At 38.5% G+C, this 17,210-nt stretch overlaps 2 protein-coding genes across 8 annotated transcripts in view; one reads left to right on the top strand and one right to left on the bottom strand.

Moving 5' to 3' along the window:
- LOC111863267 (fukutin) overlaps positions 1–17,210 on the top strand; it is a 36,630-nt gene that overhangs the window by 14,297 nt on the left and 5,123 nt on the right. For 2 of the 5 annotated variants that reach the window (XR_002842568.2, XR_002842566.2), the window contains exons 6-7: positions 5,240–5,397; positions 7,321–7,488. The gene's annotated coding sequence lies outside the window, so the exon portion shown is untranslated. Of the gene's footprint in view, positions 1–5,129; positions 5,188–5,239; positions 5,398–7,320; positions 7,489–17,210 lie in introns of those variants that run through there. The other 3 variants (XR_002842567.2, XR_004512884.1, XM_023849430.2) reach the window with 3 other exon arrangements.
- LOC111863265 lies at positions 2–17,129 on the bottom strand. 3 transcript variants are annotated; one of them, XM_023849427.2, is made up of 11 exons: positions 16,813–17,129; positions 16,340–16,429; positions 13,834–14,037; positions 11,258–11,431; positions 10,435–10,547; positions 9,283–9,380; positions 8,485–8,677; positions 7,345–7,472; positions 5,667–5,875; positions 5,194–5,359; positions 2–3,708 (listed from the first exon to the last, which is right to left on the bottom strand). In XM_023849427.2, the coding sequence occupies exons 1-11, from the start codon at positions 16,868–16,870 to the stop codon at positions 3,633–3,635; spliced, it is 1,509 nt and encodes a 502-aa protein (XP_023705195.1). In that variant the 5' UTR covers positions 16,871–17,129; the 3' UTR covers positions 2–3,632. The 3 variants fall into 3 exon arrangements, with proteins under 3 accessions (XP_023705195.1, XP_023705196.1, XP_033606879.1); XM_023849428.2 differs by having other exon boundaries at positions 10,459–10,547; XM_033750988.1 differs by lacking the exon at positions 11,258–11,431.

Below are 17,210 nucleotides of genomic sequence, written 5' to 3'. Positions count from 1 at the left end.
TTTGTGTCATCTGTGTTTTGTATGAATGAATTCTATTTTATACAAATGTCTGAACCAAAAATCAGTGGATTGGTATACATGTTAATTATTAAAATTTTAAAGCTTGCATCTGGGCATCTTCTCATTAAATAACACATGCCTTCTCTCTGATAACTTATCACATTTGTAGGATAACATGAGAAATGTCACTGACAGAAAACTTTGGATGCGTGAATGTCTCTGTGAATTGTAATTACTGTAGGCCCTACAATGTTTGCAGTTCTTGTGGCCATGCAGAGTGACATATCTTAAATTGCTGTGTTATGAAATTGATTCAATCAAGTACCATAAAATGAGTGTCAGCTTATGCAGCTGATCATTTTCATATGAATGGCAGTATGATAAGAGACATTGAAGTTGATTTTAGTGTTAATTCTTTATTGACTGAAGTCAAAAAGAAATTATTAATATCATGGATGTTCTGTATAGGAAAAGATAGCAACTTAGTCGTCTGTATTTCATTGGCAAATAAAGTAAGTGTTGTACTTATGAAGATACCCAAACGTCCTCACTATGCACAAACATTTCCCCCATGGTGACTGATCTAATGACAGACCTTCCTCAATTGATTTCTGCCCTTCTGTAAACACTTTGCTTATATCTGTATCCACTCTTGTCTCTAATTTCTTTTGTCTTCTGTCATTTGGGCTCTCCGTCTTCCCCTTTTTTCAATATCTTAATTTTTTATGCAGACAGAGAATTTGTATTGTCGTGTGTGTAACACACATCCTTGCCACAATACAAGGGACTTAATCCCACCCCATTTGCATTAAAAAAGAAAACACATCCTTAATTTGACCATCCCTTATTGTTTCTCTCTTCAGACTCTGTATTTCATTTTATCCCCCCCCCCAAGTTCTTCATCCATACTGCAAGAAGATTAATATCTTCTGTGGTGGAGAGTGAACTGAAGAAGCCATGAGCAGTGTTCAGTATGAGAACTTCATATCTCACATCTGTATATTGCATCCCTGCACTCCCAATTACATTTTGGTGTTTTGTGTACTGGTACACTCCTTATTTCCCTCATCTGTGCTGTATGCCTAACCCGTTAATGGGTGACGGGTAGTCACAAGTTCCCGGTCTTCTTTTCCCTCAGATGTTGCCAGTATATGCGGCTCATGGAGCAGTAACTCTCTCCCTCTGCTCAGAGCTTCTGCTCAGGTTCCTCTAATGTTCTTCCTTTTCCCACTTTGTAAGAATAGTTTGACTGTCATTGCTGATCTCACATGAAAAGCTGAGGTAGGTGTATGATGGAGTTCCACTCTGCACATGTCTTTCTATTAAATCTGCCAAACAGGTGAAGTTACTGCATATACATTGGCTCTTTTTGGGCTTTTTTTTTTTTTTGGTTTAGTGTATTTTTCCAATGGATAAGAATACTTATGGCATCCATCCACTGTTTCAGGTACTTAGACTTCATTGTTACTGAAACACAATATTTAATAGCCGTCTAATTACAGTATTTATGTTCAGTTTGTACGTAAGTTAATTAGTGCCTATTCTGAAGCATTATGGCATGTAGGGGACAAGGAGACAGCTCTCATTCTAATTCTTTTCTCTAGATGGAGATTGGTGTGTAGCTTTAAGCTGTGGATTCTTTATGTCCATGCATACTGCATAGGATCTGAGTGGGTTCTGAGGGGGCTCTGAACAGTCTGAATCGTTACGTTTCATCTAATGTAACAGAACCAGTAAGGTACCTCTCATCACTTTATAGGTAGAGAAACATTCCTTTCTTCAATTCTTTTATTACTCATTATCATATTATACAAAAATACACATATTATGGACACATGTATGCCACTGTCTTAATTAGTGTTATTAATAAGGGTCATTAATTGTACAAGTTAATTAATTATTTCCTTTTATGTTCCAAAACGTGCCCCTATATCAGTTTATTCCACAAAAGGAATGTCTTAAATGTGAAATGTCACATAATGCTGTGGTGCTACTGGATCCTGCTTTGGCTTGTACCAGTGTACCACTTATTTAGTCTTTAGACAGCTCCTGAAATGAAATTTGTTGATTTCAACAGCAAAATGTACTTTGATGGATCATAAAAAAGTTAAAACATCAAAATGAATTAAAACCAGAATCTGTAATGGACATATATCAAAATAAAAGCCAGTTGGTTTCAGCACGTTGACATAATGAAAGAGGGAAAACTTCTGAAACCGCTGAAGCATTACAGACTGCATGGCTCAAGGAACTGGAGAAGATATTTGAAGAGACTGTGGGACAGATGTGGCTGGAATGAGTCAACAAATGGGCCAATTACCTGACTATTGATAATGCTGATAATGTTATAATTGGGTTGGCATTTCTGTCTTGATTCTTGTCTGTCACGTAACTGGAAGACACTGAACCAGTATTGTCAGAAGGAGCTTCAGTTCTTTTCATCACTGCATTTTATTTCTCTTGAATAATGAACTGAAAATAATATCTTACCAATTTGAGCCATTAATGACTTTCAGCTTGAAACTCAAACTTGATATTTTCTTAACAGCTCAGTCAGGCTCAACACCTTTCTTGCTACAGATAGGTTATCTTGCTCAGAAACTGGCTACTTCTGCCATTAATTTTACTTAAGTTTTTTGTATCAGTGATACTAGATTCATCTATTGTCTGTTGACAGCTGAAGTTGTCCCTGCCTTTTCATCTGTAGAAATTATGAACTAGAATTAAAATACACAAACAAAAATTGAATTGTTTTCTAAATTGAACTGAACACAGAAAAGGTTAGTGCATAATATTGTATTGAAGCAGGAGGTTCCCATTCATTTAGTGGCTTCAAATTTAAGATTATTCTTTACATAATTATAAATTACATTTCTATTTATGATACAGAGGTTTCATTAATCCACTGCTCATTTCTCTAACTACCACCAATGTACATAATGGCAGAATATCAGTTGTTAGTGCTTTATATATGTGGAATACATAATTGGAAATGAAGAGTATTCCAGTTGGCCTAGCTAACTACTATCTCTCCAATTTGCACACAGGAAGAGTAAATGAGATTAATGAGCTTGAGAGCAACAGTTTCACCAGTTGGACGGGTTTGGCTTGTAACCCATTTAGAGAGGTCGTCATGACACAATGTCATGAGATATGTAGAAAATGTTTCAGCCTCAAAGTTGTTAAAATTGGAATCGAGTATTATTTCCATTCAAAACTGTAGGTAATGAAATTAATTAACCCTTTTATGACCATGTTCATATAGAGTGTGATTGCAGATTTGAGCCAATTATTTCACAAAACAACAGTCATTGTGCACTATTTAGTGTTGAGGAAAGGAACACTACACTTGCATAGAATACAGTCAGACTTCAAGATGGATGTCACTGGGAGACAGATTACAAAAACCTTTAAGCATTAAGGCCAGAATACAAATGCCAAAGCATTTTCTAGTGTTACAGGGGCGAGAGGGTTACTTCATGTGAGTAAATAAAGTGCCTTTGTCTCACAATTCAATTTATGTGGTATGGCATGTCGTTTGTGCTCTGTCAGAAATATAGTTTAGCTAACAACAGTCAGCTCTGCTCCCATGAAGTGCCATCAGAAAAATGTTGCATTCCCTTGCCATTGCGTTAGAGGGCAGATTCATTCTTGTTGTCGTCATATGTTACTTTCTTGGGAGCTTCATACAGATGATCATAGTTTGGCCTGCGGTGAATAACAAACAACAAATGTAAGGACTTGTGACTGTAGAACTGGCATTGACAAACATAAGCAGAAATGGGGATAATTTTTAGAGATTGTATGTTGACTATATATCAGACAATATATTTATACTCGGAATTATTACGTTTTTGAGCTTTGTCCATCATCTGATATTCTGAAAAGTAGAGAACAGAACGTTTCAGATACTGGACCTGTTTCTATCTTCAGGTGAGGTGGGAGAGACCTACTGGGTTGAGTGCCTGAGAAACAGATCCAGTTTCTGGAACGTTGTGTACTCTAAGTTTTCAGAACACTGGACAATAGACAAAGCCCCAAAACACAGTAATTCTGAGTGTTATACACCATCATCAGAACCCATTACATTTACTAATATTTTTATATTCTGACTTATAGTGCAGAGAGATGCAAGGTCATGAGCCCAGTATTTGATACAATAAAGAACAAGAGACTTAAGTCACTATCTTGAGAGCTGTTTTTTGTTCCCCAAAGGAGTACCACCATCCAGTTTTTTGGGGGGAGAAGGCAGAAAATTTGCTTACAGACTTATGTTTAAGCCTTATGAGATCACTTTTACTGATCACCCTAGAGGATTCAAAGTAGGATAATTTTAACACTTAATTTTTTATTAATATTTGGCATATTTCGTTAGTTTCTTATATTTGTATTTGTTTTAAAAATTGGGGACAGATGCCTAGCTTGACTTGAGCTCTGTATGACTAGGTACATACAGATATGCAATTACTTGACCAGTAGATAAATGTTCCCCAGTATACAGTTGAAGAAGACCTCCCCCCAGTGTGTGTGTTGGTGTTATTTTTGCCCTAGTTTATGTTTGCAGCATCTAAGAAATTTTCTGTCTGCTGAGTTATTTCAGGAGCTACATTTAAAACAGTATTCAGGTGTTCCTATAGAGGATGATTGCCAGTTGTTTATTGCATGTTTATTCAGTTATATTATTCTGTTTCTTTCATAATATCAGATTATAAGAATTATTGCTTTCTGAGATGTGACACTGTGTACTGTGTATGATAGTATAAAAGTACAGCTTTTTGGAGGGTCCTACTGCCTCCATCTTCAGGGTAGAAGATCAAGCCACATGGTGAAATGATGATATAGGTCTAGGGAAAGGAAGAAAGAAAGCGTGGCTGCAAGTGGGGCAGTAGATGACTGGCCTTTATAAGGGTAGAACCTGTACCTCTATTCTTGTTTCGTTGTTCAGCATGCTTTTGTGAATGCAGCTGCCACCTCCAAAATGGTGCGTTTGTATCAGACTACACTGTGTCACATCCTTGACTATGAGAACTTCAGGTCTCAAAACATCTTGGACCAACAGAGAATGATTGCAGACACAGTGATGTATTTGCTTAGTCACTCAAATTGATATAAATATTTTATGCTTCTAGGCAAGGCTGCGCTTTGGATAAATCAGATGTAAGACCTATAAAGATGAAACATGGCATAACTTACTTTATGTCCTTTGATGTATTTGCTCCTGACGCTGACTCGTCATCAGAACTGAAGTCGTCGATGATATCTGCATCTTTGTGGTTGTGCTGCTCACTGGAGAGGTTAAATGAGGGATTATCGTAGCCAATGTTGGAGACACGATTTTGGAAATAGAAGGCTGCACCAACTGTTGGAAAAGTCACAGAGGCTTACTCATGTTTTCTCGTAAGCAAGCAGAATGTTACATACTGTAAATTAACCCACTAGTTGCTATATATGCCTTGCTTAATAGGACCTGTTATCATTTGGCTTTGTGAAGTGGATTACCAGATGACAAGATCTTAATTCAGCTAGAACCTCGCAGTCACATAGGGTATATAAAAGTGTCTTTTTGTTGTGACATCATTCACAGGTGGGACAATTTAGCATTTCCAGGTTGAATAGGTGCCCCTTGAAGTGAAAGTGTCCTGTCACTGTGTTGCTGGCATACTCACATTCGTCTGAGAGTTTGGGTTTCTCATCACAGGGAACAGTGAGCGTGTTTGGTGAAGTTGTGATGTTCTGATTTACTGGTGCTTTGTCATAGGTATCATGATAGAAATCTGTCATTGGTGGAACCTCTTGGTATGAGTTGGATATCCAGGAATCAGTGCTGGCAATGCTCACATTTTCGAATGGACCATAGTGCATTGTAGTTCCTTTCCTGAAAAAAAAAACAGCAGGCTGTTCTAATGGTATTGCATTTACGAGAGACCCCTTTGGGATAATACTGTTCTGATAAGTAGAACTCGAACTTCTCACGGCAATGAAAAGTAAGGTTACATCTTCCAGGATGCTCCACTGTATGGTTTGGGTAAACTGTGAACATGGAGGGAGCAGGTTCTTTTGAAACACTGATACCCATGGTGTTCATAAGTCCTTCCAGACAGATGCTGGGTTGTTACTGTACCCTCAAATAGGCAATGGCTACCTCCTTACAAATTCTTCTCTAGCTGATATTCGTAACTATCTTGGCATCTGCTTTGTTGCCACACAATGTCTGAAGTCCTAACACTTATTTGGTAACGTAAGGTCAGTCACTGAGCAATGTGAAGGCTATCATTATCTTTCCAAAGGCCATAATGAATATATATGCCCGGGATCTTAGTGGTCTTTGCTAATAGTTATTGCTTAGATGATAAATTTTGGCAGTTCAAATTTGGATCTATCTACTGAAATAGAACTCTGTTTCCTTCATCTTGTTTTGACTGCTGCAACCAAGAGTAGTTAACAAATAAAAGAATAAGGCAGTGTGGGAATGTTTTGAGAGTGAATAAAGACAATCCCAAAGAAGGTTTTGAACATGAAAGTAAGAGGAAGGCACAACCAGGATCAAGATGGGAACAGCTGCTTAGGAAACATATAACACAGAAGGAAGGAGGAACTTTGGGAGACAGAGGTAGTAGGAGCAGCAAGGTTGCTAGATGACCAGCGTAAGAGTGGAAATGTTGAAAGAAAAAGAAGAACAAAAATCCTTAGATTTCATTTCCTTCCAAATATCCTGGTGCCACAAAAGCTCCTGTTCCTCTGTCAGCTTTGATTCCTGTTCTTCCTGATCCATTTTGGAGTTGATTTTAGTGATCGGTTAACTATTATTTGTGTACTGATTTTTATCTGACATTAATTGTAAAAGGTCTTGGTGCAGATTCTGAGTATGATTTAAGGCAGATGACTGTCCTGTCAGCTTTAGGACTTTTGGGTTTAATAATAAAATTTTATTCTGCTGGTCTTTGGTGGGGGAGACTTGTCTTTATCTACAGTATTGTTTATATGTGCAATATTGTTTCATATCAAGGGATGTTTTAAGATACTCGTTTTATGGGTAATTTGTAGTTTCAGTTGCCTGGAAGTTAAGGGATTTTTATTATGGAAGTAATATCTTTGCTTTATTGGTATTTTTCACCAGCAAGTGAAATGTCATGGGCAAAACCCCATTAATTGAAAGACCATGGCACCAAAACTTGTAGGCTTTCAGAGAAGTAGATTTAAACTTAAAGGGCTGGGATTGTATGCTATATAACCTGTGCAGTTGATAAAGCAATGATAAACTTAAATATGGGAAGAGACAACTGCTGCTGACACTGACAACTGCTGTTGTTTCTGCTGTAGGTTGGGTTGTCTTGGCAGACTTACTTGTTGCTGATGTTCAAGAGGTTGAGACGCCATGCAGTAACCATGAGTAGCGTGAAGATGGCTGCCACACCCAAAAAGATATACAGCCAGAGGTGTAGTGTCTCTTCAATATCTGGGACCTGGTATACCTGCACAAAGTAATGTGTGAGTCATATATTTCTTTTTGTTTGCTGATAGAGCAGTTTTGTGACTCTTCATTTAAACTCTTGGTAGGGAGATACATCATTCTGAGTCATCTAGCTAGCTTGTGGCAGTTGCATGCTGTCAGTGTATAATTTCTTTGTGTTGCTGTCCTTTGATTTCCAAGTGCATGTGCTGATGGGCTAGGAAAAATGACAGATCATGGGAGCCATAGTGCTGATGTAAGAGGCCACTCCATACACAGCAGCAGGCCTAGTAAATGCTCACATAAGGGGTTCAATAAAATCAGCAAAGATGGGATGAATTTTAAGTTTATGTGGCACTCATCGAGCCAGTGTGGAACATCGAAGCAAGGACTGTAAGGAGGACTAATGAGAGAAAGTTAATAGCAGATGAAATGTGTTTCATGAGACAGCAGATTACATCCTTTTTTACCGAAAGAATAGTATCAAAAATCTTGAGACAGTTATAAATGTCACTGGTAACAGAGCAGATTTAAGAATTCCTGACACTCTGACTGCAAGTATCATTGTCAGGACCAGTGAAAATTTTTAATTTAATTTATACTGTACAAGCAGAAGTCTCCATTCTGTATCCAGGATATGGGCTCTTTCATTGTCAGTATCAGTATACAGTAGTTATACCTTTAAGGAAGGAATAACACTAAAATTAAGACATTGAAGTTCCTCATGTAATTAAAAATAGAGACTGGAAATTACGATTCAGATCACATCCAGAAACTCTGCTGCAGTGCGTGTACATCACTTAATACGTACTGCTCACAGTATGGAGCAAATTTTATCATATCTTTGTATCTTCTCTGTTAGGACAGCCGTTGGAACAAGAACTGAAAAGTTTAGTAATCATCTTTACTTTGAGATTGTTGTGTGCCTGCTGTTGTGTTTATGTGATCGCACATTTACTTTCTGGGGATCTGCAAAAGCAATTATGGTTCTCCTGTCTTTCAGTATTCTTCGCCTCATAAATCTGATACCTTACCGACAAACTGATATTTGGCAGCATTGTATTTGCATACATATTCCACATTTCTTCAAGACTTCTTCTGGTGAGTTCATAAGCGTCTGCATTTATCACATGCACTGGCACAGTCATGTTCACTTTTGTGCAAGTTTCCCAATTAGGCCAGGTCCTGGGGCACTCAGTAATCAGTGACAGTCTGACATTCTCTCTCCTGAAACATTGAACACACACATGTATGTAGCTAATCGTAGAATTCAAATTCTCAGAAAGTAAGTTTACATAGCATATATTGTCTGAAGAGTTCTCTGTATAGTCTATCAAAATCAACAAGATCTGAAACTGTATGCTCTTCATAACATGCAGAGGATGTTGTGAGCATGATAATGAATCATCAGGTTCCACAAAAGGCAGGGAATTTCTTGACTAGCTGAGCAACTGTTCACTTCCTAAGGAAGACTCTGTTCAGTTGAGTTCTTTATAATACTTCTTTATTTTGTAACCAGGCAGGTGTAGGGTCAGAGATGTAGTGCCTAGCCTAAAGTCTGATAATGTGATAGTGTGCTGCCTGGTCACAGCTACTCCACACCTCAAGGCACAGTGATAGATCAGTATGGAGTCATGATGGAATGGTGACTGGCAAGGAAAAGCCAAAGAGCCTTGGAAAGAAATCCTATTCTAATGCCACTTTATCCACAAAAAGATTCACATGAAGTCATCTAGGATTGAACCTGGACATCAATGGTGAGAGGCCACTTCTTAGCCACCTGAGCTGTGGCATGGCATCATGGAGTTACTCAGATATTGGCTGTAGCTTACGTTGTTGAGTTTTGAGTTGAAATGTCCTTGCTCTCACAGTAATTAGTTGCCATCTTAGCTACGACATCTTTGAATGGAAGTATTTTTGTGCTGTAAAACTGAAACAGACCAGTCACAAGCAAGTTAATTGTAGGTATTTACTTTATCACTTTCCTTATCCTGATGTACCCTTTTACTGACCAGTGCCATGGATTTAATGAAAGGACACACCATTTACTCCATTACTCTTGACTGCTTGACACGTGTTCAGGAGGTGTCTTGTTCATATCTCGGCCTGAACACTGACTATCCTGGCTGAGGTTTCCATGGTTTTCTTTGGTCCCCCAGGCAAACGCAAGGATAGTACCTTGAAATAGATCTTGACCACTTCCTTCCACATTCTTTGCAATTCATCATTCATTAGTCATTCAATCATTCAGTACTGTACAGTGTGAGTCACTGAAACTGCCGTTAAATAAACAGTAAATAAAATCAATTCTTCAGCCTTTGTTAACTCTTTAAACCGCAATGGTAACTGTAGGTTCCCCAGCTTTAATGTTAAAAAATGTTGATTTTTGCTCACAGAATGTATTAATCTGTTTCATATGATTCTCACAGTAAACTAATTATTTCCCTAAACAGCTGTAACTACTTGTAGTTTGTGTTTGTTGTGAAGGTGTTTTATGCCTTCTGTGAGTAGGAACAGAATTTTTAAATATTATTTAGATGAACTTCAGGCTTCGGAAGTGTAAAACTACTTCAGAGTAAGTCATGATTGCTTCCTGCCACCAAACTAATTAGTTTTAGATGTCTGTCTCGTATCTGGGAAAATCACATTCTGACCAGTCAGGTCATAAACAGTACTTTAGAACATCACATTCAGACCTGTTTTGTCACAGGCAGTCAGGTATTACCTGGTTTTCCTTGTTCCTTCCAGGTAAATGTCACGATGGTCCAGAAAGAAACCACGGCCACTTAATTAATCATTCGTAGTTTGCCATGTTTGAATTTAAAGTGGTGGGCATTAAACATCTTGAGTCTACTGAGTTTCTTTCCATGTATAACTGTTCTGTAATATCTACAGTTAATGCAGTGTCATTATGTGGCACCTCTCATTTTCCTTCTTGTCCCTATTGACAGTCTTTACATATATAACTGCTGCAGTTGCCTCACCTGATAGGCACCTATGCCACTCACATATATACTGATGTCGGAGTCGATATGTGAGGGAGCTGTGGGAAGTGTAGTGTTTGGCGTTGTGGTGGGAGGCTGTAGTGTTGTCTCACCTGTAATGGCATAAAATAGTATTAGACAAGAACTTGTTGCCAGAACTTATAATACTTACTTTGCTGTAAATGCTTCATTGCTTTTGGTGAGGCTGTGACAAAGTTACCCATATGCATAATTAAGCAGTATGTCATGAAGACAGATGGGGGAGTGGAAGTGTAGGTCCACATATTCTTAACTTCAGCACTAGATGGAATAGAGTGGTCACCTTTACACCCTGGCCACTTTACCCCCAGGAAGAGAGATGCCTGATAATCCATTTTGTAGAGTCTGGATGGACACCAAAACTGGTCTGGTAGGTACGGAGAAGAGAACAATTTCTTGCCACTGCTAGGAATCAGACCTCAGTTCCTCAGCTGTCCTGCCTGTAACCTGTCACTATACCAAATGAGCTATCCTGGCTCAGTATCAGATGTGTATACCATTTTGATTGGGGGAACTGAGGGCAAGAGACAACATGATAGACGTGTATATAGATGGGGGCTGGTATTAAATTGGATGTTGGAGATGCTGTTTGTGATTGCCTGATCTGAACTGGCTCGGTGTAGGGTTGAAAGATGTGCTTTTAAGTTTCATAACAAGGAAGTTCCGTGAGCAGCTGAGCAACTATCAGGTGCTTATGGAATCCCCTGTCTTGTGGACTTTAGTCCCTCATTTTGTTAAAATAAGGGAAAAGTTCAAGATAATTTCTTGAGATATGTCAACGTACCAGAAGCCTTGTAGGATAGGTGGAAGCCGCCGTCCTTCCTAGATTCATTAGTAATTCTTTCCTGTATTACTAGCAGCAGAGTAATTTCATTGTGGTCCATTACTCGAATCAGTTTTGTTGTATTGATGATACCGGTGAGGACAACACTAGCTTCATCTCGCACCAGTGAAGGGCCTGTGATATAGATGTATANGAGACTAGCTCTTTCTAAGGGGCCCAACTGAGTAGGTTTATCCTTCCCTATCCACCTGAAGATGGAGACAGATCCAGTCTCCGAAACGTCGTGCTTTTTTTTTTGTCTCTTTGTCTTTTACTTACCAGACGATGGGTGAAGTCCAAAATAAGCCAAAAGAAGTACATGTATAGTGTACTTGAAAAGAGTTACATTGTGTATAGACACTTTGGCAAAGTAGTGTCTGAGCAGGTACATAAAAATTATGTAAAATACTGGTTCAGTGAGCTGGGAACTACAAATAGTGGCTCATAAGACTTTGGGTGGTAGAGATAGAGGTATAAAAGTTGCAGAAATGTGAACTTTAAGACATTTTCTACAATGCCCTGCAGAAAAATTGGCACCACAGCTTCAAAAACTGGTACCTTTTTTCCTGTTCATGTTAGTTATTTATGTTTAACATTTCTAGGCTCCTGGACTCATGTAATCTTTGCAGTGTCCAGAATACAGTTATACAGTTTGTATGGGCAGGCTGTGTAAGGAAACATGTATTCCTGCACTAAAGTGGCCTGACTGTCTTAAGAATTTCTCATGCATAAAATTGTAGAACACTATAATTACTGGAACACATAACTGAGTTACCGTAAAACAAACAAAATTGGAAGCACATCAAGCCAGGATCTAGTGTAAACATATTTTGTTTCCATGGTTTTCTTTGGTCCCCCCAGGCAAATGCAAGGAAAATACCTTGAAATAGATTATGACCACTTCCTTACACATCCTTTGCAATTCATTGTTCCTTAGTCATTCAATCATTCAGTACTGTACAGTGTGAGTCACTGAAACTGCCATTAAGTAAACAGTAAATAAAATCAATTCTTCAGCCTTTGTTAACTCTTTAAACCGCAATGGTAACTGTAGGTTCCCCAGCTTTAATGTTAAAAAATGTTGATTTTTGCTCACAGAATGTATTAATCTGTTTCATATGATTCTCACAGTAAACTAATTATTTCCCTAAACAGCTGTAACTACTTGTAGTTTGTGTTTGTAGTGAAGGTGTGTTATGCCGTCTGTGAGTAGGAACAGAATTTTTAAATATTCTTTGGATGAACTTCAGGCTTCGGAAGTATAAAACTACTTCAGAGTAAGTCATGATTGCTTCCTGCCACCAAACTAATTAGTTTTAGATGGCTGTCTCGTATCTGGGAAAATCACATTCTGACCTGTCAGTTCATAGACAGTATATAGAGAAGGTTATGTATGCACTGACCTATAACCTATACGTATAAGAGCAGTACTCAGTGTTCAGTGTTCAACATTACAACACCCGCAACCAAACGGAACACACAACACGAGACATGATATACACTGAGAGTAAGAGGAACGACTCCCATAGTGGTGGAACTATGCGCGGTGTTAGAATTGGGACAGATAAGATAAATAATCTTAACAAGTTTTTACTATATAAATATTTATTATAATTGACGAACATTTTTAAATACTTTTTAAATTTTACGGTGACGTAATGGCAAGCAATGCAATAGATTAACGTAAATGGAGCACCTGATGATGGCACTATAGTGCCGAAACATGTTGTGAAATAACAAGTGAAATTGAGTGCACTAAAAGATGGACACTGCATACATAACATGGAGAAAAACAAAGCACTAGATTTTTTTCTAAGTGAAAATCTCTTAACTGAAGTGCCAAAGGAATCAGTAAAGTAAAAAAAGTAAAGCTATCCCTGTAACAGGCCATGAAGGCCCATAGGCTTGTGAGATGTTGAGGGTCTCACATTATCTAGACAATCAGCTCAAAGATGGCGGTAAGGTTGTCAGCCTTACGTGCCATCCGCACTTTACTCCCCAGGAAAATTATTTAATTAATTCCTGGTACTCATTTCTGTTAGAGGCTGAGTCGACCCCAGGGCCATAGTGCAGCTGGAAGGATTAGGTCAATTGAAAAAAATCCAATGACCTCATCAGGACTTGAACCCATGACCTTCTGGCTTGTAGCATAGTGCCTCAACCAACTTTGCTACCACATGCCCCTGTGCCAAAGGAGTTCTTTTAAAAATTAATTTTCAGTTGAAGAATTGCTTGTGAAGGCTTTGTATCTAATAGCCTTTCAAATCTATCACATATCCTATCCCTGTGTAATTCTAATGGCCCACGGCATAGAATCCGAATAATTTGCTGATTCACATTGTAGTTCAGGTTGGAAGCACTGCTCTGAATGAGTTAAGCGTAAGCATATTATCCTTGGTTTATTACAGTGCTCAAATTCCCATTTTGTTTTGGAACACCTGCATTTGGCTATTGTCATGGACAATTTTTGCTCGAGAATCATTGTACTGCACTGTCATGTCATAATGAAGTAGTCCTTGTTGCCAGTCATCTTTTACCTGGGCTGATGATTAAGAAGTCCCCGGCAGCTTCATCTAAATCCAAGTAGTTGATAGTCACATCCATATCGTAACCACTGACCGGTGGTACGTACCACTTGAGTATGTTGCACACTTCAGCAGAAGAGATATTGTTCAAGGAGAAGTTTACAGTGCCTTCATCTGTTATCTCTTGTTCACAAGCTTTGTCTTCAGTCACATCAACTAGGTACAGAATGATGAATATGGTATGTATAACAGACACCATAATGATATAGAAATGTTTTGTTGGAATGGCCAAATTAGAGTTCAGTTCCTAACGTATAGTAAATTTTCTTCAATATAAGTCCTCCACTGCTGAAAACAGTACTGTTTCATACCTCCCAAATATGTGATATCATAAATCCATCCCGATTAAACTAAACAAAACATGAGAAATCTCTTGATCAGTTTTCACTATACTGAAGCAGTAAACATGCATATAGAAAGAATGTTGCTTAGCTAAAACATTAATCTCTGAAGGACTGGAAAAGGTAATCTATAATATAACTTGTGAAAGCTACCAATATTTTTTTAGATTTTGATCTGTATACTTACTTGCATGCCTACCTAATTATTTATTGGATATTTGGCCTTCTTTATGACAGACAGGTGTCATTCTGCTGTGTTATTTACCTTTTGCCTACATCTCTTCCCTTTCATGCCCCATAAATCATTCTCTGCATCTTTCAGCCATCTCAGTCTTACCTTCTGGCTTACTTTAAAAAATTTTCATAGCTGCCCATGTTTGATCTGTTGTGCCCCAGCTACTTCAGCATCTCTTTTTAATATCTGCTACCATATCAGGGGATTCATGTAAATCCTTCAGCTCTGGAGTATTTATGATTCGCCAAATTCCTTGCTCAGTTACTGGTCCATACTACCTTCCCCAAAAGTTTCCTCTTTTATTTGCTTGCCTTTGCAGTTTGCGAAAACATTTTATCAGCATGACTTCCTGCCAGATACCATTTACTGTTTGTGTGTGTAGTCATTGCATCATATTTATTCAGTTATCTGATATGTGGCATCTGCCTAGGCTATGTAGTGTGGAATGGTATGCAGCAGTATGGTTGTGAATGGCCATTAGTAATGGTAGGCACAAATTGGTCCTGCTATAGTATAAGCTACTACTAGATGTGCTATTAAAAAGACTTAGAATGTCAGAAAATTCAATATGCAGGGATGTTAACTCATTTTCCCACATACATACAATGTTTTGCATCAGAATTCTCCACCACAGATTTAAACCCCTCTTAATGTCTCTCGGTGTCAGGATGGACAATCCCCAGAACTAACTAATTAACTCCATTGTGCAGAGTTCATGTTGAAATCCTAGTAGTTGCTCAATTAGTCAAGAAATTCCCAGCACTTTATGGAACCCAAAGATTCATTACCATGTCACAAGAGTCTGTTATTGGCCCCGCTTTGAGCCAAATGAATCCAGTCCACACTCTCCCATCCTATTTCTTTAAGGTCCATTTTAATAGTAACCTTCCATCAATGCATGGATCTTCCAAGTGATCATTTTTGTCAGATTTTCTGACTAAAACTCTGTATGCATTTCTCTTACCTCCCATGCATGCTATATGCCCCACCCATCTCACCCCCCTTGAATTGATCATCTTTTATCATTATTATTATTATTATTATTGCTAGTGGGGTGGGACTAAGTCCCTTGCACTGCGGCCACTTCTGGCCTATTGTACCAGCCCCAGATGATAGGTGAGGGTGATTGTGGAGCAATTGGTGGAATGAAGATTGGCAGGGGAAATCGAAGTACTCGGAAAAAAACCTGCCCCAGCGCCACTTTGTCCACCACAAATCCCACTTGACAGACCCGGGATCGAACCCGTGCCGCCGCAGTGGGAAGCCAGCAACTAACCGCTTGAGTTATGGTGCGGCCCAATTGATTATCTTAGTAATATTTGGTGAAGACTGCAAGTTGTGAAGATCCTCACAGTGCAGTTTCCTCCAGTCTTGTTATTTTGCCCCCTTGGGTCCAGATATTCTCCTCAGCACCCTGTTCTCAACTACCCTCAATCTGTATGAGAGACCGAGTATCGTGCCCGTAGAAAATAACAAATAAAACTGTAGTTTTGTATATGTTGAGCTTTTCATTTTAGATAGAATGAAGACAAAAGATTCTAAACTGAATGATAACAGGGACACTCTGAATTTAATCAGTTCTTGATTTCTTCATGAATGCAGTTTTGATTTATTGGTGGTGTTTCCAAATATTCAAACTTTTCAGAGATCTGTTAGCTATCTTTATGGTATGTGCCCCTTCCATCTATCCCCAATCATTCACTTTACTGACATATGGATGATACAGAACATTTCAAATAGGTGTCAGACTACTTCGCCAATCATATTGTATGAGATTACTTGTCTAGCTGAGTGTAAACTACAGAACTTAAATAATTTTACATGACTACTGTAGCACTTGCTTTAAATTTTAGTTCTGTTTAAATTGTGGCATTGTTTTTACCCTGACTGTCCAGTCTGTTGAACCAGAATTTGTTCTTGTAGTCGCTGGGATGCCAGTAGTCATCATCTTGCAGGAAGTCATCCACAGCCTCTGTGCAGTAGATATTCATTTTTACAACCTTGCTCAAAATGTCACAAAACAGTCACTGGTTAGAACATATATAGACAGTGGAAAATAATCTGTAATATGACTTTCACATATATGTTCGGAGTAAGAAATGATGAGAGGATCCTTGCTGCTTACTAACCTCTTGGTTGAAGGCGACTTGTTCCTACGAAACATCCGTTTACTTCCAACATACTGCACGGTGTTATAACTGTCAGTACTAAATTTCATGAAAATAGGTCAGCTGTTGGATGAAGTATTGATGTCATGTTAGAATCTGGAGATGGATAGGCTAACAGGTTCTGGAATCCCAAGGCTGATGGCGCAATTGTATGTTGTTTACAGTGAATTTGTTTGAATTCACTTACCGGCACAGAAGCAGCTGGATGTGGATGCAAACGCCAAGAAGATACAAATAAATTTCATTTATGATGGTTCATTCACAGAATGTAGCAGGTCCTAAATGGCTGGCCACATCTGTCGCAAATAGGAAACCGTGTTTGATAAGATAACATACTGATAAGAAGTGTGACATCACAATGCCAGTAAATTCACTGATTTTATCAGTACATCATATATAGGTTTTATCTGCTTCACAGTTTGCATATGTAGCAGATAGAAGGAGAGTACTTCACTCTGTCATGTGTTTTGGGATCTTTGCAGAATGAGGAGCACCATTTGGTGCGGGCTGTGATGGTATTATAACAGAGAAGACCACAGTATCTATCTTCAGTAGAACCGATAACAAAACCCAGCATTGAATGCG

Source organism: Cryptotermes secundus, unplaced genomic scaffold, assembly GCF_002891405.2.
Source record: "Cryptotermes secundus unplaced genomic scaffold, Csec_1.0 scaffold929, whole genome shotgun sequence".
NCBI lineage: Eukaryota > Metazoa > Arthropoda > Insecta > Blattodea > Kalotermitidae > Cryptotermes > Cryptotermes secundus.
This window is presented reverse-complemented; position numbering and strand designations above follow the sequence as displayed.